The sequence below is a fragment of the Oryza glaberrima genome, chromosome 4 (genome assembly GCF_000147395.1).
Source record: "Oryza glaberrima chromosome 4, OglaRS2, whole genome shotgun sequence".
Classification (NCBI taxonomy): domain Eukaryota; kingdom Viridiplantae; phylum Streptophyta; class Magnoliopsida; order Poales; family Poaceae; genus Oryza; species Oryza glaberrima.
This window is the reverse complement of record NC_068329.1, coordinates 12,561,046-12,583,728: the sequence shown is the minus strand read 5'-3', so window position 1 is coordinate 12,583,728 and position 22,683 is coordinate 12,561,046. Positions and strand designations below refer to the sequence as shown.

The following is a 22,683-nucleotide window of genomic DNA, read 5'->3' as shown; positions in this document are numbered from 1 at the left end:
TGCTCATCCGCCTCAAACAATGTAAAAGATCATAGTTCATTTTGCATAACCTCAATTGTACTGGTATTATTATTCAGGAACTATAAACTTCTATCTTTTTTCCTTGATTTTAGATACAACCAAGAATTGTTGAAGCATTGCAACTAAATCAGAAGAGGCCTGCTATGAAGGTAACTTCAATGACATTTACTTTTCTCCATATTTTTCAACTCAATGTGCTAGTCTAGTTTCATCTAATGGTTTTTTTCCTTTGTTGAATACAGATACAACCAAGCATTGCTAGAGAATTGCAGCTTAGTCTGAACAAACATGCTAGGAAGGTGAGCTAATGGAAACTAATTCATTTCCTTCGTCTGAAGTACTTCTAGAATAGTCCTAAAGTTAGAACATGGTCTAGAATAGTCTAGAAGCTGGTGCATGTTAGTTTAAAATATGATTTTTGGTGAATGAAATGCAGGTAGCCATCTAGCTTGCTTGTTGCTTTATTCTTCTCCTAGCTAGTTGGTTGCTTTATTCTTCTTTGTTTGTCCCCTGCTCAAGCTCTTCTCGAACAGATAGTAGTTGTGCTTAGTACGATGCACTAACAATAACTTCGACTTTACTTTATCTTGTTCAAGTCAATGCACTAGTATTGTTTGCGGCATTAAGAATTATTTTTTAAAATACAGGTACAACCAAGAATTGTTGAAGAATCTCAGCTTAATCATAACAGACATGATGGGATGGTGAGTGAATAACGATGACTTTGCTTCATATTTTTCAAGTCAATGCACTAGTATTATTTGGAATTAGTATAGACTTATTTATTTTTTGTTGAATATAGGTGCAACCAGGAGTTGCCAGAGAATCGCAAGTTAATCAAAATATGCATGTTACGAAGGTGAGCTGAATAACATCGATTTTACTTCATTTTTCAAGTCAAACTGTAACATATCTTAAGTCTTGTAGGATTCATTGAGAAGGGTTGATGCTACATGTAATGTACAACAGGGGGTAGAAAAAGATGTGGACAATCACAATTGTACCAAGCAACCAAAAATGACAAAAAAAACGTTGTGGAGAAACAACAAGCAATCATGCCACAAGTAAACGCTCTAAAGTTCCAACTGTGATCACTCAAATTGCTGCTGAAGTTTGTATATGGATATATGGTATTTATTTGGAACGCACTATATTACCACCATGCATTTCTGTTGCTTAATGCATGCTAATAGGTTGACAACAGTAACATCTTCTATTGTGTAACAGGGGGTACAGAAGCATATGGCCAGGTACAATAACAACAAGCCTACTGAAATTGAAGGGGCCAATGTGGGAACAACTAAATATGCTAAGGTCAAAAGGGCAGCATTAGCTTGTGAAAATGTGGTTAGTTCTTTTTTATTACTACAAAACAGTAGCAACTATTCTACTTTCTACTCTGTAATAAAATCTGATGTGGCCACATTTTGAAATAAGTTGGAAGGGATGTCTTTCTTAAGAGAATTGTTCATCCATATAACCGTGTTGCAAGAGCTACTATTCAAAGTCAAGACCCCTTAGAAATGGTCGGAGGAACAATGCTGGGAAGGGAGTGCTACAAAGTAGTGATAGACAGTCTTATATGTGGAGATGCTGAATTGTTCCGGCCGCACAGAAATTTGAACTATATTAGAGATGCTATTGGTCATTGCATTGCATGGCCATCCCAACTAGTATGTTCCTTTCTTGGCTTCTTTGTTTTATTGCTTAGTTTACATAGCAAGTCTAACATGGTAAATATCAATTTGAAAGGTTGAAGAAGTGTCACCTCAGTGCAATGGGGAAGTGACAAAAACAGGTATATGTGCCATTTATGTTGGGTATATATAGAGTATTTACATCATTTTTATTCTGGAAATTTCATTGAGCAAAATATAAGTATGCAAAAGATAGAAATGCTATTGTAATTTGGATTGCCATATACTTTAAAACCTCAATAGGTGCAGTCTATTTTACATAGAAATGTACTTCTGTTCAAAATGTTTAATCATAGGTCTCTAGCATTTCCTTCTCTGTATAATTAGTTCCTGCTATACTTTGGATTGTTTTGTCAATTTTTCTTTGGTAGTAAACTCAATTTCCATGCTCATGATCATATTTTATGTTCTTTATTTAAATAAAGATAGTGACATTGTTTGTTTGTGTTAACTGAATTTTACATATTTACACTCCAGGTGCTCGAGTTTCTCTCAAACGGTGATGATTGTCGATCATGTTCAACTATAGAAAATTGGCGAGAACTTCTTAGAAGAGATAGCTCAAACATGAGCAGTAATTATATATCTACACTTTTGAGTAGTTGATTGTCTCAACACTTGTAAATGCCACATATGAATTGGAGTTCAGACATATTAGTTCACTTTACTGCCTATATTAAGACCACCAGAATGTTGTTATAGTCTAAGTGATGGATGAGATGCTATGTATTATTTATTGGACATGTATGATTGGATGTACTGCTAATATATGAAATGAAGTGATTTGGATATTATTTAATTTCTTATTGTTTCAATTGTCAAGTTTTCATGATGATGAAAACGTGTATTTCCCACAATAATAATCTAGGAAATATAATTAATTTGATGCATCCTACATTGAGGCAGGTTACAGTTGCCTCAATTTGTTTTGAGGCAGCAGTAATAGCCTCGGTAGCGTACCCTAGCACTGAGGCATGCGGTATGCCTCAATCAAATTCTGAGGCATACATGGTTAGCCTTAAATACACCTTTTAGAGGCCAACTCTTATGCCTGCCTCAATATACTATTTTGAGGCAGGAGTATCCGAGGCAGTGAATGTTGGCCTCAATACATATTCTGAGGCGGATTTTTTGGGATTTTGAGGCTGATTAGCTCGCCTCCAAATGTGTATCATCCTGTAGTGGGAATTCGTCACTGAAAGTAACATGTGTTTTATATTAAGTGTGCTCGTATTTACATCTAATCAAGGTTAAACTTCGGTTTAGCTAATTTGATTGGACCTCACCGAAATTTCCGACATTTTTGAACAAAATTTAGTTGAATTCGAACAAATATTACCAAAATTCACGAAAAATTTAAAAAAAATAAAAATTTTCGGCTGAAATAATATCGTATCAGAGGGGTCTAGTCCGAAATTTCCAACCATGCATTTAATTATTCCTTCAGTAGAAAGTGACATGCCCGTTGATACCGATGTGTTTATAGGGAATTCGTGAATCTAAAGATATATCGTTAAAATCTTTCGAATGTGCTAACTATTGGAGTAGAGCGTGCCTACATGCGTTTATCGGAGTAAGTGTACGTGTGTTTTAATCGTCTATGTTTGTAAAAAAAAAAGATCCATTTCTCGAGCTCCTAGCTCACGATGTTTTGGAACAAGGCAATTTCGTAGGAATTTCTACATAAATTAAATTGTTTGACGAATCATTTCGAATTTCACATGGAATTCAAATACACATGTCCACACATTATTAATTCCCACAGTCACGTGCGTCAAACGGCTAGCTAGCTTAGCCTTTGACCACCCTTGTTCCCACCAGCGAGGAGCACCTCGTGGATGAGCCGATCCAGCCCACACTCCGCGGGCCCACCCGGCCGCGCCGCCCTCGCCGCCGCCTCCTTCCACCCCGCCGCGCGCCGCCGCATCTCCGCCCCCTTCTCCCCCTCCATGGCCTCCCGTATCAGCGCCGCCACCTCCCCTCGCCGCGCCTCGCCGCCGATCTCCATCCCGACGCCCCACTCCGTCCGCTTGTACCGGCAGTTCGTCTGCTGCTCCGCGAAGAACGGCCAGCTCAGCATCGGCACGCCCGCGGCGAGGCTCTCCAGCGTCGAGTTCCACCCGGAGTGCGTCAGGAACACGCCCACCGCAGGGTGTTCGATCACCTGCTCCTGCGGGCACCACGTCGTCAGCAGCCCGCGGCCCTCCACGGCGGCGAGGAACTCCAGCGGCAGCACGGCGGCGTCGCCCTTGACGAGGTCGGGGCGCACGTTCCAGAGGAACGGGTAGCCGCTGTGGGCGAGGCCCCAGGCGAACTCGAGGAGCTGCTCGTTCGTCATCACGGCGATGCTGCCGTAGTTGACGTACACGACGGAGCGCGGCGGCCGGCCGTCGAGCCACTCGAGAAGGCCGCCCTGCTCCTTCCAGAGGTTGGAGCCGACGGCGACGTCGAGCTGGGAGCCCGCGGGGACGGCGCGGCGGACCTGAAGGAGGAGCGGGCCGACGGCGTAGACGGGCGGCGGGAGGACCCTGCGCATTTCGTCGAGCGCCTGGCGCTCGAGGTCGTCGAAGGTGTTGACGATGACGGCGTCGGGGAGGGAGAGGCGTTCGCACTCGCGCATGAGGAAGTTGAGCATGGTGTCCCCGCGGTCCGTGGTGCGGATGAAGCTCGGGAGGTCGCGGAGCCGGACGCCGTCGCACATGCCGCGCGCGCCGTCGACCACCGTGTCGAGGTACCCGTCGGTGAGCTGCGCCGCGTCCATGAGCGGCACGAGGCCCCGCTCCACGAGATGCCGGTAGTGGCGGTACCCCATGAGCCCGCACGCGCTGGCCGTCCACAGCGCGGCGCACGGCACGCCGATCCGCCTCGCCGCGTCGTACGCGAACGACATGACGCCGTCGCAGACGACGCACGTCACCGGCGGCGCCGCGGCGGCGTCGGCGTTGATCGTGGCGAGGAGCGCGTCGAGGTGGGGGAGGCAGGTGGTCATGGTGGAGTAGCAGAGCGCGGGGATGTCCTGGGTGGCGTCGGGGTCGGAGGGCGGGAGGCCGTCGGGGATGGCGGCGAAGCGGAACCCGGGGACGACGCCGTCGAGCGCGGCGGCGCCACGGGAGGCGAGGAGGCGGCGGTGGTTGAACTCGGTGTTGACGAAGGTGACGTGGAAGCCGCGCGCGTGGAGCAGCTTGGCCAGCTTCAGCATCGGCGTGACGTGGCCCTGCGCCGGGTACGGCACCATCACGGCGTGGTGCTGCCGCCTCGCCGTCGCCGTCGATCCCATCTCCGGCTCTCTCTGGTCAGCTCAGTGATGAGCTGCTGTGCTTGGAAGGCAATGGGCACTCGTGTACTGTGGAGATGTTCGTTTTTATAGCAGGAGATGCACGCGTGGGGCGCATGGCGGAGTTGTTTTATGTATGGACATGGGTGGCCACATGGTTTTTCGCGTGGGACCAGGTGAGACTTGGAGAGAGCATCGAGTTTTGTGACTTTTTGTCCCGAGGTATAGTAGGGGCGTCTCATCGTATAAGTGCGCCATGCGTATGGTGTCATGTGGAGACAGAGCCGGAGGTGTGAGAATACATTATATGCTATTGAGTTTGTCATATATCTATGATCCATCACTGACTTTATCACGTTCTACGATATGCAATTGGTTTTGTTTAACTTCTATAATTTACCATCGCCGTCCGGTTAACCTTCGTTAATACTTTACAATTTTGTCTAAATGACCAAAATAGCTTTATGAGAATAACTTCCGAAATTTATCATAGGACAGTCATTATGGATTTTGACAATTTATCATAGGACAGTCATTATGGATTTTGACTGAGACCCTCTTAAATCTTGCAAATATATACCATTGGATCGCTTTGAGATTCATGCAAACATATATACCCAAATCTTTTTTTCTCTTTGTCTTCCTCAATCCCGCCCATCGCCGCCGCTTTCGTGCGCTCACGCAAAACCTTCGGCTCTGTCTCCTGCTCCTCCGCTACCTCTCCAGCTGGTCAGAAAGGGGTCAACAGCACCGATGAGCCCCCTCTCCCACCTTGGTCAGCCTTCTCCCTCTCCTCCTCTCTCTTTCCCAAGGCAACGTCGCCGAGTCCCTTGTTTCGCCGTCTTCCCCGTCTCTGGTGGCTCCCGGTCGCCAGATACGGCACCATCGGCTGTTGCCTTCTAACCAGTCTCGTTGTTTGCCCGGCCGCTAACGTTGGCCCACCGCCTCCTGCCATCCCTATGGCTCTAGTGCCACCATTGGTGCCTCACCGCCCACCGCTGCCCACGCCCATCCCTCTAAGCCTTGGGGAACTACCTTCTTCCCCCGCCACATCCCCACTCCTACTCTAACAATCCAACCCCAAATCCTAATCCATATATATGTCCCCTGTCGGAGTTGGGGGCATCGCCGGCACCGGAGAAGAGTGAGAGCTCGTCGGGGTTGGGGGAGAAAAAGCGCGGGCACGAATCTTGGCGCCAATCCAACAGTCTAAAATCTGTAAAATATTGCCCCTAAATTTTTGTACAATGACATTTAGCATTTCGAATTTATTATTATATTATATACTCCCTCGTCGCAAATTTATTATTATATTATATACTCCCTCGTCGTTTCATATTAAATGATGTTAATTTTGATTATTTTCTTAGGGTGTGTTTGAGGAGAAGGGGATTGAGGAGATTAGGAAGATACGCAAACGAGGTGAGCTATTAACTCATGATTAATTGAGTATTAACTATTTTAAATTTTAAAAATGGATTAATATGATTTTTTAAAGCAACTTTCCTATAGAAAATTTTTGCAAAAAATACACCATTTAGTAGTTTGGGAAACGTGCGTGCGGAAAACAAAACAATAACTCACTCTCTCACCCTCTCGAACGCTGCCTTAGTCAACCTCCTTTTAACTTTAGCTAAGTTTATAGAAATACTCCCCGCGTACTCGTAAAGAAAGTCGTTTAGGATAATATTTAAGTCAAACCTTGGGAATATAAATCATGAATAACTCTCAAGTTGTTAAGTTTAAAATGTAAAAGTTATATGTATGGATTTGTCTTGAAAAATACTTTCATAAAAGTATACATATATCACTTTTCAATAAATATTTTTATAGAAATAAGAAGTCAAAGTTATGTTTTGGAGACCGTGTCGCTGTCCTAAACGACTTCATTTACGAGTACGGAGTGAGTATTTAGCAACATATTTGTTTATGATAATATCCCGGATACTCCTGGAAATCTCCTTGTACCGCAGCCTGCATTTCACTGAGTAGTGGTCTGATACTCCAATGTCCGAAATTGCTCAGTTTTTTAAACTTTGCAATTTCGAAGGCCAATTGTACAGAGCAATGAGTTCAGCTTAAAGAGGGGACGTTGCCACGGTACTGTTCGCCTTTGATCAAGAGCGCATTAATTATGATCATTAGAGTGATGGAATAGGATTCCAGTGCATTATCATGTGATGTGATACGATCGATGGGATCGTCCTCATGCATGGGCGCAAGATCTACTCCAGTATGGCATTGAATTTTGGACATCCGATCCGTACGAGTACTATCTTATTTAAAAATTTAGATAATAACAAGGAATGTAGCCGCCCGCGCATTCGCACGGAAATGTATTGTAGTTTCTCTTATTTAAATAAAAATCATTTTGTCGTGATCATATATAAACTCCCCTGTTGTTATTGTCTTAAAGCTATGTGCCATTTTAATAAATGAAACTGAATTAGTACCACTAAAATAAATTATATATTATTAATACACTAAAAAATCATCTACACTGCATAACTCGATGTCCATCACTTATTTCCACATCTATGTATAAATAGTCTGAACATACCACTTCTACCGGATAATAATACGATAACACCGTTAAAAATAAACATAAATGTCACTCTAACGGATGAAGTCGATAACTACCAAAGCTTTCTTATGTAATGCCCTGAAACATGGGTCCCACATTGACGTAGCCGTGCACCTAAAGACTAGCCTATGGCACCATTTTAACATTTAGTTCACTATGGGCACACCCACAAAGGATTGCATTAGTAAGAATGTCACTTTAAATACATTGTCTACATTGGTCTTTTATTGACGCCATCTTAACTCAACCATATGCATATGCCTGCGATATTTACGATAGTATAGTAAACACTACACCCTGCATTGAATGACAGGGATGGAAAAAAGGAGGAGGTGATGAAAATAGTTATAATTTTTGCACCTACTTATTTTTGTGTGGTATTATTTTTAACAAAATCGTAATTTAAAGACTATTGACAACAATAAGTGCCGGCGTTTATGATTTTTCTTATTATTATTTCTTTCTAATTTTACTATTAATATATTGATATATTTTTTTATTTATCGTTTTGTCCATTGTATATGACGTAGGTAATTAAGTTTTTTTTTTGGAAAGTGAGACGATCATAAATATAGGCAGTTTGGTTTTCCATCTAATAAGTGAGAAAAAAAAGGAAAAAAAAGAATTATGTGAGCCCAGCGTCGTACTTACGTATCAAAGTATAGACGTACTTGTTTTTTTATACCTATATGTGCACATACAATGCGAGTTTTTAGATAATTTAATTATATTTTTTATAATAGATCTAATGGTTATAAATATGGGCCCACCGTATTCCAAAATTTTTTAAAACGCCACGTGGTGACTTACCAGTGTTTAATGGACTTTTAGTAGATAATAATAGATAGATTGAAGATTAGAAAAGGGAAGGGGAGATGAGGGGAGAGAGGGAGTACGTACCTTACGTACCAACTGGAGGAGGAGGGGAACGTAGAGGAGGTGGGGACCGGTGTGGAGAGGAGGATTTTATTTTTTTATTTAATCTAATGGTTGAAAATATTGGACCCAGCAATTTAAAGGAAAATCAACGGTTAGATTTTTAGACTTCCACTTGGCATCTTTGAAGCGTTTGTAGGAGGACGTGTGGCGGCTTAGGAGTGCTTATAGGAAGTTTAATGGACTTTTAGTATATAATAAATAGATAGATGATTTATCTTCTTGTGATTTTTATGATTGGAGGTACTTTTTAGCATAACTTATATTTTTATATACTAGTAGAATTTTAAAATTTATACTTTCTCTGTTTCACAATGTAAAACTTTCTAGCATCGTTCACATTTATATATATGCTAATATATATATATATATATATATATATATATATATATAATAATATCTAGATTTATTAGCATCTATATGAATGTGCGCAATGCTAGAAAGTCTTACATTGTGAAATGGAGAGAGTAGATGAATAATCAAATATATCTATTCTAAAGTCAATAATATCATACATTAAAAACAAAAATAGGAGAGAGTATATTTTAGGCTACTACAGGACTATCAGTTATGCAAAGCGTGGACGGGGCGCAGCTCGTGGCTAATAGAAAAACAGGGAACCAGCCAGATGTGTTGGGAAATAACAATAACGTATTATGCATTTGATTATCGCAAATTGTTATAACGCGACAAATACGTATAGCGAAACTGGGTAGTTATATACAGCTTCAGCTTGGAGGGTATATATGATCTGTCTGTTTTAGGTGAAGGATTGTTTATTTGTATTACCACCTACTGAATCGATTCGATGCGCGATATCATCATATTTTATGGGAACACATGCATTTACTTAACTCCCGAAGTATTGGACTTGACTTCAAATAATCTTAAGTGGTTTATAAAGAGTTTTAGAATAATAATTTTAATTATTTTTATATGTGGGATTTTGTTTTATTTTTCTCTAAGCTTGAATTATCATCCAAGGCTCAGAGAAGGCTGGTGACTTCTTTTTAAGAAAAAAGTGACTTTTTTATTAAAAAAAAAGAAAAAAGAGAGTTTCTCCGGTGCTTGGAAATGAAGATGACCGTTGATCCAACCTAATCTAATGGTTTACAATACAAGGTACCTATAAAAAGGTACTTAAAAAGTAGGCCAGGTATTAGCTTATAGATTGGTTGAAAGGTTAGATCGGTAATTTTGTCTATAGTATCATATTAGATCGGTATAAGAAGTTCAGTTGTTCTTCATAAATCTGTTGTTTGGGATCATGGAGCAGTTCTGTATGGTGAATGGCCCTGGAGGCCCGGATGTATTATGAAGTTCCCGTTATCGATTACATGGAACAAACATGCGTTTAGAGGTGGAAGAGAAGGCCGATTGCACATACTGAAAGAGCTATGTAATTGATCAGTAATCCATTAATCACAATCTGTGTAAATGACAATAAACTGATAATTGATCAATAGCTAAGGCCATATGTAACTGTGAAATAAAGCATGATTAAAATTAAAGTATATCTTGCTTTCGCACAAATGGGTTTACAAGAATGATTAAAAGTCAAATTTTAGATATCAACCATTAGAGGCAAGAAGAAACTAATTAGATTTGGTTTAGTGGATGAAGCCTGCGTAGGTGGCAGTGATATAGTGGGTGAAAACATAGTGATTAGAGTTTCCCCCATATAGTGATGGTATCGAGCAACAAGTGGAAATGAGAATTAGTGAATTGGGGCTTGTATCCAGCGGCCAGTTTGTCAATCTGGCTAAAAATTAATTAGACGTAGCAGCAAACAACCAGGAATGAGTACAGAGGCTGTTACGCCTGAAACAATTGCTAAATTACCATTGTAGTGCTTTCCCTAAGTTGCCATTTAGCAAATCAAGGGTGGATACTGATTAGTTTGAGAGGTACCTGGGTACCTCCCAATCACCTTTAAAGCTCTCTGGGTCTAAAATCTGGACACTCAGAAATAAAACTAACAAGTTTGTTGAAAACATATATAATTAAGTGTTGTCAGCTCTTGTGTATTCTCTTGGTCAAAAAAAGAAACTCGTGCATTGTTATGTTTCATATTAAGTCATTTTGGATTTGTTAAAAGTCAAGCCTCATCAAGCTTGATTAACCTTATAGAAAAATATAATAACATCTATGACACCAAATTTGTTTTATTAAATACATTGTTGAATATTTTTATATACAACATATTTATTTTGTGTTAAAAATATTGCTATATTTTTCTATTAACATGGTTACACTTGAAGAATTTGATCTTATAATATGAAACGGAGAACTCTCGTTGTGTTGCAGATTGAATGCCATTTTGAATATAGCAAGATTAACCGTTATGCGGCCTCAGTTAGTCCTTGTCAGTTGAATTAATGGAGCTATATTGATACAGCAATAGACAGATTCTGGCCTAACAGGCCCATATATATATGGCTCTCAATTTCTTTTCTATGCAATGAATCTCAGGCTGGGCAATTAACAAGGCATACGGCGCCTATTAAACACACAATATATACCACGCTGCATCTTGTTTTTTTTCTTCCTTCAGTAGTCCCTGTCAGTTGATTGACACTAAACGGGCCGGATGTTAAACATGTATGTCGAAACATGATTTCGGCAATAAGAAAAGGGGTGGCTATCAAGATGAAAAAATAGATGGGTATGGAGACAATGAATTTTATACAGGTTCAGGCCCTTTTAATGAGAAGTAATATCTTATTCCTGTCCAGGGATTGATCCGCTGAGTGTGTTATTGATTGTATAATCTGGAAGAAAAGTTATGCCCCAAGAGGCACCCGGACCTCTCCTTATATAGTGAGAGGAGTCTGTATTACAACATACAGCCCATATTCCTAACGGAATAGGCAAGTAAAAGATAAAATACAATCGTAACCGACTAGGACCCCGGTATTTCCATGATACACAAGTTAGGAATTTAACTCGAGCCCCTTAAAGATATTCTATCTACATATAGTACCCTTATACCCAGTTGGATGTACATGCCATGTGGGTATGGGGTATCCATAATCTCCACAATGTATTTATTTTTTGGTTGAAACTGGGATGTTAAACTTGTTAAAATAGTAGTTTTATCAGACACAGAAAAGATAAAAAGAAAAGAAAAAACATAGGCCCTGTGTCAACATATTAACGATTCTGGACAAACAGGCCCATATATGGCTCAGCATGAATATATAAAAAAAGCAAATATTAGGAAATGATCTAATATCAAATAATTAGAAAGGGTGATGCTTCAAACCCATATCGTCTAGCCTACGACCTTGTGAAGCTAGCCGGAAGACCCCTGGGTGTTTCCCTCAGCATGTATATACACTTTAATTCTTTTAATTTGCTATGAATCATATCAGGTAGCAAGGCCGATTCACAATATTTTCATTTGAATACTCAGTTTATTACATTAGAGAGAATGATCAAAATGCCCTTACGTAGGGTATGTTTGGCTGCCAGCGTTCACAATCATACCAATTTTTATATTGCAGAATTTTGGCAAGCTTCCAATATAAACATGCCTCAAATACCGCAGCAATATCTGTTAACTCTATAAACTTCACCTATAAGGCATAAAACCAATCATACCATTCGTTCTCTCTTCTTTAATTCCTCTAATGACCATAGTACTATGCCATCCCAATTCCCAACCTTTCACAATGCAACTCTGTCATATGCTCCCTTTGCTATTAGCTTCAATGCTTCATCATGTAGGGGAGTATATGCAATTCATGGGATATGTCGTTAGAATGGGATCTACATCCTACCCCCTTGTGGTCATTTGTATGCACTTTTCTGAACACACTGGTTCGAGAATTCGGAGTGCTGGAACTTGTGCTTTATACTATATATTCCCAACTTGTGTTCTTATACTCTCTTGTTTTATGCCTTCGCTTGCCCAACACCTGTGTGGTCTGACACCCAATGTCACAATGAACTGAACTTTAGTTCCTGGTGCCTCCAATTCTTATCAGTCAAGGCCTGGAGTCTTTTAAGTGATCTGTTTGAGATATGGTTCCGAGTATATACATTTATATATAATTGATGGGCAAACTACTGCCTTATTTTCTTTTAAAGTAGAACCTCACCCTCCTATGCAGACCATGACATTTCCTTTTCATTTCTCAGAGTTTTGATGGTGTCTAAGCTTGGTTTCTACACTATTGATCCTCAATATACGACAGTAAGTGTCGAAGTGATGCATCCTATTTATAGCTGAACATGTCTGGTTGAAGGCTTGAGTCATATATGACTCCAACAACCACATCAAGCGATCCATATTTTCTTTTTCCATTACACAAAAGACGTGTACGCATACTACCACGAACTCACATGGCAGCCACACTAGTAAGTGCGCCCCTTTATATCTTAAATATATAGATCAATGGTAAATCCATAAACATTATCGAAAAACGAATGTCAGGTCAAGTGGTACTATTGGGCCCACATGTCCGCATATATAGCCCGCACATGCATCTCCTTCCATTCTGCTGCTTGTACCGCATCTGCTGCCCCTACCGCTAAACCTCACTGCCAATCTCCATCCTAATAACCCACTCTGTGGGTGAGGATCCTCACCATTATAGTCACTGGTATATGGTTTTCACCCTTTTATTATCCCACACGTCAGTGTTTATATTAATGGTAGAGTCATTATAGTATAGGATATGAAACCCCAATTCCATGCACTTTTACTTGTAGTTAGTAGCTTGGCAAAAGAGGACCGGCCAGCTGAGCACAGGCAAACCGGCATAGAGGATCTCCAACGTCGAGTTTCACCCATTGAGCACATTCTGCCTGCTCATAAGTTTGTTATGTCCCTTTGTGCTCCCAAACAATTCTGAATTTTCAGCTTCAAAGTTCAGTTGATTAATTGGCTCTGTTTGAGCGAATATCATGGGCACGGCAGTGATGGGGTCGACTGATCCGGGGGTATAAGGGATGGCAGCTAGTGGCTACTGGCTAGCACAGAAGATGTGTGGCGGTCAAACGACGGGTTGACTCGAGGTCATAGTTATCGTTGTCAATCGCAAGGTTTCATATTTCGGTTTAAAATTTCAATCCCCACAATAGATTTTTTAAATTTTCTGTGAATTAACTAAAATTAACTCAAATTTGGTCAAAATTTGTTTATATTTTAAACTATTTCGGATTGAATTCTCCAAAAATTTCTCCGATTCCGAAGTATCCAGAAGGCCTTTTTTCTGCATTCCGCGTTATATAGAACTCTGTCAACGGTAGCAGCAGGTGTAGCCTGAAGGTTTTTTTTCTTTTCTTTTTCTCAGCTAACTCTGTTAGCATAGAAGATGGACACCTGTGGACAGAACCTTTAGTGTTATTTTCCAGAACCGGCCTCTTCACCTGTGGTATAACCAAATTTTGCCTTATATCATGTGTAACCATTAATGAATTTGGATACAAATACAAATTTGGTGATCTATCGATTGACTACACCAAATTTCTGAAATCTATACGCCATTAATAAATTTGGATACAAACACCCACTTGCCCTTTGTTTAAGGCTCTTTGGCTCACAGAAAATTTGCAGCTAGTTCATATAGGAATTAGTTCAATTCCCATGAAATTCTCACAAGATTCCTCCATTTGCAAATTGATTAACGAGGTCAAGCGTTTCAATCTTCTGCCTAAAACAAACTGGAAGCTAATGCGAAAAACCAAATGTACGTGGAACAGGAGGGGGACAGTATTGGTAGCTGATATCCAGAAGTGAGAAGCTGTGAAGAAGATAGGCGCAGCTTGTTCAGAAATGTGCGTGGAAATAACATCTCGCATAGAGAGTCGTGTAGGGAAAGAATCTCAAGGAACAAGCACGCAAGTTTGTTCCTCTGCTCGCCCAACAGCACTGTGATATCACTCTGATCTTCAATGTGACAGTTGGTTGCAAGGTGCCTCCAATTCTCATTAGACCTAACATCTTATCTTATCCATGTGAGATTTGGCTCCATGCATCCATTCATAATTGATCAGCAAACTATAATCATGTATTTTCCCTGAATTAGGACCTCACCACACCTTCTTATGTAGGCCATGACATTTTTCTTTTTGTCAGAGTGTTGATGGTTTGTGAGCTTGGTTCCTACACTATGACTCTTCAGTGTCATAGTGATGTATATCCTACTTATAACTGACTCGTTGAAGGCTTGAGTGAGTATTGCATGATGGCTTACCAAGTATCACTTCAACAACCGCAGATGAAGTGACCTCTCTCACTTTTTTATTACACGGGAGACGCATGTGCGCACTCTCTACCTTGAACTCGCACCACACACTACTGGAGAAACCCTTATCTCTCCCAGTTTGCAACCCCTTAATCCTAGGAAGTAAACCGGGAGAGAGAATCCAGGACTAAAGATCGTCATCTTTAGCCTCGGTTGATAACACCAACCGGAACTAAAGAGGGATACACCACGTGCTTGCAAAAGCCATCTTTAGTTCCGGTTGGTGTTACTAACTGGGATTAAAGATTTTTTTCTTTTTTTTCTTTTCCCTTTTCATTGTTTTTTTCTGTTTTAATATTGATTTCTAACCGAACTCTGATAAAATCATCCACATTCACAAAATCATTCACAAATTCAATAACAAAATCATCCACATTCACACAAACATCACAAAATCATCCACAAATTTACATCACAATGCAAAATCATCCACAAATTTACATCACAAAATCATTCACAAAAACATCTAAAAATCATTCCAAATTTACAACACAAAATTACATCAGTCACAGCCTCGCCCGCGCTGGGCGCCGCCGCCTGCAGCCTGTCGCAGCCCTCCGCGACGGCCACGCTGCCGCCTGCCGCCGCCCGCCGCGTCGCGCCTCGCCACCTACCGCCGCCCGCCGTGCCCTGCCGCCCGGCTGCCGCATCCGGCCGCCACGGCCATAGCTGATGAAGAGGGGAGGGAGGAGGGGGAGGGGGAGGGCCCGGTGAAGGAGAGGAGGAGGAAGATAAGAGATAAGAAGATAAGGATAGGAAGGAAATAAGGTCGAGGGATAGAAAGATAGAGATTTTTTTTTCTCTCCACGTGCGCTTTTTCGTCTCAGCTGCCTCCCACGGCCGTTTTTTCTTTATAAACAACTAGGTAGGACTAAAGCACTGATCTTTAGTGTTCCAGTTGTTAACACTAACCGAGACTAAAGATATTAGGATGCCTGCCACGGCCTGACAATGAATGAACCGGGACTAAAGATCATTTAGTTTTAAACCGAGACTAAAAATGATTTTTAGTCCCGGTTTTTTTGATGAATCGGGGCTATTGAGGTATTTGGGTAACCCACGAAAGATGGTTTCTCTAGTAGTGATACTTGCTGGCCGTAAGTGTGTCCCTTTACACACTTACAAAGATAGATCAAGATGAATCCCATAAACCTCATTAAATAACAAATATAAATGAATAGGTCGAATTGTCGACAATACGATTTTAAACCTAGTGAATGGAGCTACATAACCACGCACATTCTAGTGCTTTCTCACTGTGGACCATTGGATGTCTGGACTGCTGCTATTTTGTAAGATTATATACGATTCAAATTAATTTTTAAGAAAACCTTTTCAATATAAACATACATGATACATGCCAATACAATATTATCGTAAACTTTTAGATTCAGTCACGGGCGTCCAAAGCTTGACGCTTCTTCCCACCACTGAGCAGCACCTCGTCGATAAGCCTTGTCAAGTTGATATCCGCGGTTCCACCGGGCAGCGTCACCCTCGTGGCCATCTCCTTCCACTCCGCCGCGCGACGCCGCATCTCCCGCCCTTTCTCCCCCTCCATGGCCTCCCGTATCGTGGCGGCCACGTCGCTCCGCTCCACCTCGCCGCCGATCTCCATCCCGACGCCCCACTCCGTGCGCTTGTACCGGCAGTTCGTCTGCTGCTCCGCGAAGAACGGCCAGCTCAGCATCGGCACGCCCGCGGCGAGGCTCTCCAGCGTCGAGTTCCACCCGGAGTGCGTCAGGAACACACCCACCGCGGGGTGCTCGATCACCTGCTCCTGCGGGCACCATGTCGTCAGCATGCCGCGGCCCTCCACGGCGGCGAGGAACTCCGGCGGCAGCACGGCGGCGTCGCCCTTGACGAGGTCGGGGCGCACGTTCCAGAGGAATGGGTAGCCGCTGTGGGCGAGGCCCCAGGCGAACTCCAGGAGCTGCTCGTTCGTCATCACGGCGATGCTGCCGTAGTTGACGTACACGACGGAGCGCGGCGGCCGGCCGTCGAGCCACTCGAGGAGGCCGCCCTGCTCCTTCCAGAGGTTCGAGCCGATGGCTGTGTCCAGCGGGCTGCCCTTGGGGACGACGTGGCGAACGTGGAGGTGGAGCGGCCCAACGGTGTAGACCGGTGGGAGGATGGCGCGCATGGCGTCGAGTGCCGGCCGCTCGAGGTCGTCGAAGGTGTTGAGGACGACGGCGTCGGGGAGGGTGAGCCGCTCGGCCTCTCGCATGATGAAGTTGAGCATGATGTCGCCGCGGTCCGTGGTGCGGATGAAGCTGGGGAAGTCGCGCAGCTGGATGCCATCGCACATGCCACGCGCGCCATCGACCACTGTGTCAAGGTACCCGTCGGTGAGCTGCGCCGCGTCCCTGAGCGGCACGAGGCCGCGCTCCACGAGCTGCCGGTAGTGGCTGTACCCCACGAAGCCGCAGGCGCTCGGTGTGCACAGCGCGGCGCACGGCACGCCGATCCGCCTCGCCGCGTCATACGCGAACGACATGATGGCGTCCGCTACGACGCACGTGACCGGCGGCACACCGGAGGCCGGGTCATTGAGCTCGGCGAGGAGGGCGACGACGTGGGGCAGGCAGGTGGTCATGGTGGAGCGGCAGAGCGCGGGGATGTCCTGGGTGGCGTCGGCGTCGGACGGCGGGAGGCCGTCGGGGATGGCGGCGAAGCGGAACCCCGGCACGCCGCCGTCGAGCGCGGCGGCGCCCCGGGAGGCGAGCATGCGGCGGTTGTTGAACTCGGTGTTGACGAAGGTGACGTGGAAGCCACGCGCGTGGAGCAGCTTGGCCAGCTTCATCATCGGCGTGATGTGGCCCTGCGCCGGGTACGGGATCATCACGGCGTGGCGCTGTCGCCTCGCCATCGTTGCGTCCTGCTTCTCCGGCAGCATTACGGTGTCACGCACTGTTCTGGCTCTGCTTGGAATGCATGCTACATGTCGTTCGCCAACTTTTATAGCTGCATTGCTCGGATTGTATATTCGGTTTGTTTATAGCGTCACGCGAGACACGCGGGAGAGCCATCGGTTTCTCCTGCAAGAGCGTCATAGCATCAAGCCTTTAAATCCCCATCGGTTTCTCCTTATCACTATATAAGTTATGCAGCTCGTGATTGATACCTGATAGGGAAACACTGCAACTTAGAGTTCTCCTTTTGTGCGAATTTTGATGCAGGAAGAATATGACAAGTATTTCTGACATTTAACACTCTCCTATTTAATCATAAATATATATTTTAATGTCCATGGTATCCTTGACATGTTGCACAATAACACAGTCTCGGAAATATATCTTTGACTATGTTTTTCTATGATATATATATACAACTATATTTGTTGTTCTAGTGCCTTTAAACTAAGTATTTTTGAAGTCATTCATAATCAAAATTATAAAAGTTTAACTTCAACCTAGTCCAAAACATCATAATTAACGTCTAGGTTTATGCCACTGGAAAGTAGCGAATAATCATGTTTTTTTAAGAGTGTGTTCCTCCAAATATTCACTTTTAAGATGTCCAGGAAGTAAACAAAAAGTCGCCATGTACTACAACAAAATCTGTATTTGTTTTAAAACAACAGTCCTATATAAATAGTTTACTAATCAATTAGCTGGCCATCTAGTCAAGTTATTTATGGCTTGTGCATGGAGGCTAATGGCATAACTAGTCTATTTTAGAATTTTCGGTGAATGATCTATATCAACTACTCAATCACTTGGATGGCGATATCACCTAAACTTATGCAATGGCAACATGTCTCTTATTTGACTTTGTCTAAGTATATTCGTACATTCACCGGTCTGGTTTATTTGTTTCATCCAATAGGACTTAAATTAACTGTATTACATGGTTTAGGAAAAAGAGGTTAGGCGGTGCTAATCAATCAAACAGAAACATACCACACCTTTTTTCGGCATCCTGTCAAAACACATTTGTTAAAAAAGATAGATATTTGAATTCCTTTTCTGGCAAGGCATGGAAACGTGAAATCCAAACATGCCCAGCCCACTTGCCCAGGTTAAACAAGAGCGTTTTTACTGTCCTTCAGGAAGTATGGCATCTTATACCTCCCAATACCTCCTCAAGTACTCCTCCCAATACCTCCTCAAGTACTCCTAAAAAGGAACTCTGGGAAATACTTCTACACCATTACAACAAATGCAAGGCCCACAGCTCGACGTACAGGTAAATGCAGTTCAGTACAGGTGACCCTGGTTGACTATCAGCAATGGCAGCAAATGGCCATAACAGTATTTCAGAAAAAGAATGATCATCTCCAAATCAATCTTGAGAGAATACCTGAACATGGGGTTGCACACTCAATTTCCTTCTATTATGAAGGTGTGAGTCCACAAGTTTCCCTATCAAGTTACAGAGCAAGAGCAAACAGTTACAACTCAACAGAAAAGCACTACGCTGAAAGAGTAATAAAAGTGTGGCTAGGTAGAAATAAATTGGCAGTTTGTATCAATTTATAGGTCTTAAACAGGACATAATTTTGATCCCTACTCTTGTATACCTACTCACCTGTATGGAGGATCAGTTTAGTTTCCATGCACACGAAGCCTCGCAAATGTCAGGTAGCCAGTGTGTCCTCTAGCAGTGCTACAAGGCCTAACCATAACACTAGAATTCTGCTTAACATCTAAAGTTTCTGCAGCAGCAAGAAGTTTTCTTTTTTTCTGAGCAAGAGGCACTGCATTAGACTCTTCATTGGTTGTGGCACCCTTCAAACCACCTTCTCGTACTTCATAGGTGCGAAGAAGAATTTCAAAGGTTCTAATATCTGCATTATAACACGGAAATGTTAAAATAGAACTTTTGTTCAGCCCCCACTTTTGTGGGTTAACTCAGGAGAATGTTTACTTGTATTACCTATTGGTCAATATTTTCAAATCTATGGTTATGTATTCAGAAATAGTTTAGTGTTTAGTAGAGTCAACTGTAGATAATTTATATTCAAAATGGGATATAATTTTTCAGGGTCTAAATGTCACCATTCTGTAACTCCAATATGATAGAACTAGAGTCGCATCATCAAATTATAAGTCTGAATAAGACTACCCACTAATAAAATTGAATGGTGATGAAAATGACTCCTAAGTTAAATGGATCCCACAAAACATCAAATTGTAAGCTGTAGCAAAATCTTTACAACTTTCATACTCAAACAAGAAACTTTAAATACTGTTTGTCGAAGCAGCTAACTTAAGGTCTGTCATCCAAACAGCTATCAAGGTACAAACTACAAACTAAACAAGTTTGCTACAACTCGAAATAAATATGTAAAGTTCTCTCTAAAAATTACTCCAAAGCAACACAAGGCAAAATAATCAAACTTTCAATCCCAGATGTGCAAATTGGTACCACAATCAATCTATGAGTATAATGGGGTCATTGGCTCCCATGAATCATGAAAAACAGTTATAATACGCCCTCAATTTCTGACAGAGAAAAAAATTCTGAGCATGCATTGAACCTGTGAAACATGATCTCATAGCTTCGCAAGCCCGCTGCACTTGCTCAATGCAGGGTGAGAAGGAGCATAAAACTCCATCTTGCTTTAGCATAGTCCCCGCAGAAGGTATTGCAAGCCAAGGCTGGGGTAAGTCCAAGAACACAGCATCAGCAGCACCAGTGTGTTCCTCAGGGAACCCTTGTCCTTGTATGTCCCGAACTGCGACTGTGATTATGCTGGTCAGGCCATTCCTCTCAAAATCTTCCCTATTTACAAATGGAAACCAAATCGTAATTGCAAAAAGGAAAATATCCATCAAAATGATATGTCTATGGAGAAGTATTGGACAATCATGGATTCACGGTTCTGAAAATCTTCTCTTTCATGTTATATAAGTTCTCTATCTGCTGTGCCATGTTGAGTGACAATAACAATTTTTAGTCCAAGTAAACTTTTCTCTGTAGTGTAATCTGCATTTCACATTAGTGTTATGCTTCAAGTGGAGTTGAAAAGGGGGTGAACCCTGTCGATCATATCATCCTAGTATCTTACAGGTGCTGCAAAGACATAAGTTGAGAAATCATCCCTATGGCCCTATCCTATCTGTAAAGTCATTTTCTATAACAGCATATCACACAAAATACTTTTATTGTGCATTACTGCAAATAGCTCCATACAACCAGCTAGGTGGTGCCACACAAATCACTTTATCGTGCATTACCACCACAACAGAAAACGATCTCACATCAAAAAGCTTGGACAACTCCAAGCTAATGTGTGTTCAAAAGTGCACAGATGATTCTGATTTGTGACAATCATATCAGGCAGGGAAACCACCAAAGGATAATATTGCTTGTGAATTATCACCAATCTACCTTCTCTATGCAGAATGCTAAGATAAGTATCTATACATTAGTCACAGTGGTTTATTTTTCTCCCCAAAATTCGGCCTAAATATTCTATCAAGTGATCGATTCTTCCATAAGAAAAATATTAGTCCATAAGAAAAAAAATGTATGCAGAATGCTAAGATAATATCTACAAATTAGTCACATCTGTTTATTTTTCTCCCCAAAATTCGGCCTAAATATTCTATAAGTGATCGATTCTTCCATAAGAAAAATATTAGTCCATAAGAAAAAAAAATGTATGCAGAATGCTAAGATAATATATATAAATTAGACACAGCTGTTTATTTTTCTCCCCAAAATTCGGCCTAAATATTTTTATCAGGTGATCGATTCTTCCATCAGAAAAAAAATATTACAGTCCATAAGAGAAAAAAATTAGTACCTTGCGGAGGCGGCCCTCTGGTCGTGGAAATCGAAGGTGCAGACGCGGCCGTGCGGGGCGACGGCGCGGGCGAGCGACGTGGTGAGGGAGCCGCTCCCGGTGCCGGACTCGAGCACGAGGCACCCGGGGACGAGCTCGAGGTAGGAGACGACGAGGCTGATGTCGGCGAGGTAGAGGATCTGCGTCCGGTGGCTGAGCACGAGCGTCCACAGCTCAGGGGTGGGCGCAAGGAGGTGGACGAACCCGCCGCCCTTCCCCTTGCCCCCGCGAGCCCCTCCGCCGCCGGCGGAGGCGGCGCTGTGGACCTTGCAGCCGAAGGGGCGGCCGATCCAGTCGTCGTGGCGGAAGACGCCGAATCGGTTCTGGAGCACGGCCCCCGGGCGCACGGCGACGGCGCGCATGGCGTCGTGGCGCTCGTACACCACGACGGTGTCCCCCTCCGCGATGCGGCGCTGGGAGGTGGGCTTGGATGACGGATCCAGCGGCACCATCATCTTCTCCGGCGGCGGCGGCGGCGGCGGCGGCGGCGTGGTGGGGTTTGGGGGGTTTATCGCTGTAGTGGTGTTAGATTTGTGTGTGCTTTTACCTTATAATCCTCTTTTCCGAGATCGGGGGTACGAGGAAGGGGTCGCCTGGAGTCGCCGCCGCGCCGCCTGGAGTCGCCGCCCGCGCCGCCAGGAGACAGCGCCCGCGCCGCCGACACCCACCGCCGACACCTGCCGCCCGGCCCGCCGCCGAAACCTGCCGCTCGTCCCCGGCGCCGCCACCCGCTCCGCCGAACCACCCCCGGCCCGGCACCGCCTACCAGTCCGCCCTCCACGCCGCCTGATGCGCCGCCGAAACAGAAGAGGGAGGAGAGGTAGGGTTTGGCACTGGTGAACCGGTGAGAAGAGAGGAGAAAAAAGGAAAATTTTAATAATTTGACACTTTTTTTTCCGTTGCCCAAATGCTTTAATTGATACTCCCTCCGTATTTTAGCGTATGACACCGTTGACTTTTTGACCAACGTTTGACCACTTGTCTTATTCAAAATTTTTATGTAAATATAAAAATACTTACACCATGCTTAAAGAATATTCGATGATAAATCAAGTCATAATTAAATAAATTATAATTACATAATTTTTTTAAATAAGACGAAAGGTCAAACGTTTGTCAAAAAG

The 22,683-nt window shown here is 43.1% G+C and overlaps 4 protein-coding genes across 4 annotated transcripts; 1 reads left to right on the top strand and 3 right to left on the bottom strand.

The window, feature by feature from the left end:
• The first annotated feature begins 895 nt into the window (after nt 1-895).
• Nucleotides 896-2,439, top strand: LOC127771928 (uncharacterized). The gene is made up of 5 exons (XM_052297875.1): nt 896-1,132; nt 1,249-1,372; nt 1,459-1,694; nt 1,774-1,819; nt 2,196-2,439. Exons 2-5 carry the CDS (start codon nt 1,264-1,266, stop codon nt 2,219-2,221), a joined length of 417 nt encoding a protein of 138 aa, XP_052153835.1. The 5' UTR covers nt 896-1,132; nt 1,249-1,263; the 3' UTR covers nt 2,222-2,439.
• Nucleotides 2,440-3,465: 1,026 nt separating this feature from the next.
• Nucleotides 3,466-5,074, bottom strand: LOC127771369 (7-deoxyloganetin glucosyltransferase-like). Its single transcript, XM_052297269.1, has one exon. The coding sequence runs from the start codon at nt 4,993-4,995 to the stop codon at nt 3,505-3,507; it is 1,491 nt and encodes a 496-aa protein (XP_052153229.1). The 5' UTR covers nt 4,996-5,074; the 3' UTR covers nt 3,466-3,504.
• A 10,870-nt stretch (nt 5,075-15,944) lies between these two features.
• On the bottom strand, nt 15,945-18,752 carry LOC127771136 (7-deoxyloganetin glucosyltransferase-like). Its single transcript, XM_052296968.1, has one exon. It carries the CDS (start codon nt 17,660-17,662, stop codon nt 16,157-16,159), a length of 1,506 nt encoding a protein of 501 aa, XP_052152928.1. The 5' UTR covers nt 17,663-18,752; the 3' UTR covers nt 15,945-16,156.
• A 166-nt stretch (nt 18,753-18,918) lies between these two features.
• LOC127771137 (uncharacterized) lies at nt 18,919-22,400 on the bottom strand. The gene is made up of 4 exons (XM_052296969.1): nt 21,521-22,400; nt 20,249-20,493; nt 19,297-19,555; nt 18,919-19,130 (listed from the first exon to the last, which is right to left on the bottom strand). Exons 1-3 carry the CDS (start codon nt 22,012-22,014, stop codon nt 19,314-19,316), a joined length of 981 nt encoding a protein of 326 aa, XP_052152929.1. The 5' UTR covers nt 22,015-22,400; the 3' UTR covers nt 18,919-19,130; nt 19,297-19,313.
• Nucleotides 22,401-22,683: the final 283 nt, after the last annotated feature.

Coding starts and splice junctions, on each gene's coding strand:
- LOC127771928 (XM_052297875.1), top strand. CDS start 1,264: ATGGCCAGGTACAATAACAACAAGCCTACTGAAATTGAAGGGGCCAAT. Junction 1,695..1,773: donor TTGCATGGCCATCCCAACTA/GTATGTTCCTTT, acceptor TCAATTTGAAAG/GTTGAAGAAGTGTCACCTCA. Junction 1,820..2,195: donor TGGGGAAGTGACAAAAACAG/GTATATGTGCCA, acceptor TTTACACTCCAG/GTGCTCGAGTTTCTCTCAAA.
- LOC127771369 (XM_052297269.1), bottom strand. CDS start 4,995: ATGGGATCGACGGCGACGGCGAGGCGGCAGCACCACGCCGTGATGGTG.
- LOC127771136 (XM_052296968.1), bottom strand. CDS start 17,662: ATGCTGCCGGAGAAGCAGGACGCAACGATGGCGAGGCGACAGCGCCAC.
- LOC127771137 (XM_052296969.1), bottom strand. CDS start 22,014: ATGATGGTGCCGCTGGATCCGTCATCCAAGCCCACCTCCCAGCGCCGC. Junction 20,494..21,520: donor CAGAGGGCCGCCTCCGCAAG/GTACTAATTTTT, acceptor ATTTGTAAATAG/GGAAGATTTTGAGAGGAATG. Junction 19,556..20,248: donor TATGAGATCATGTTTCACAG/GTTCAATGCATG, acceptor GTTATAATGCAG/ATATTAGAACCTTTGAAATT.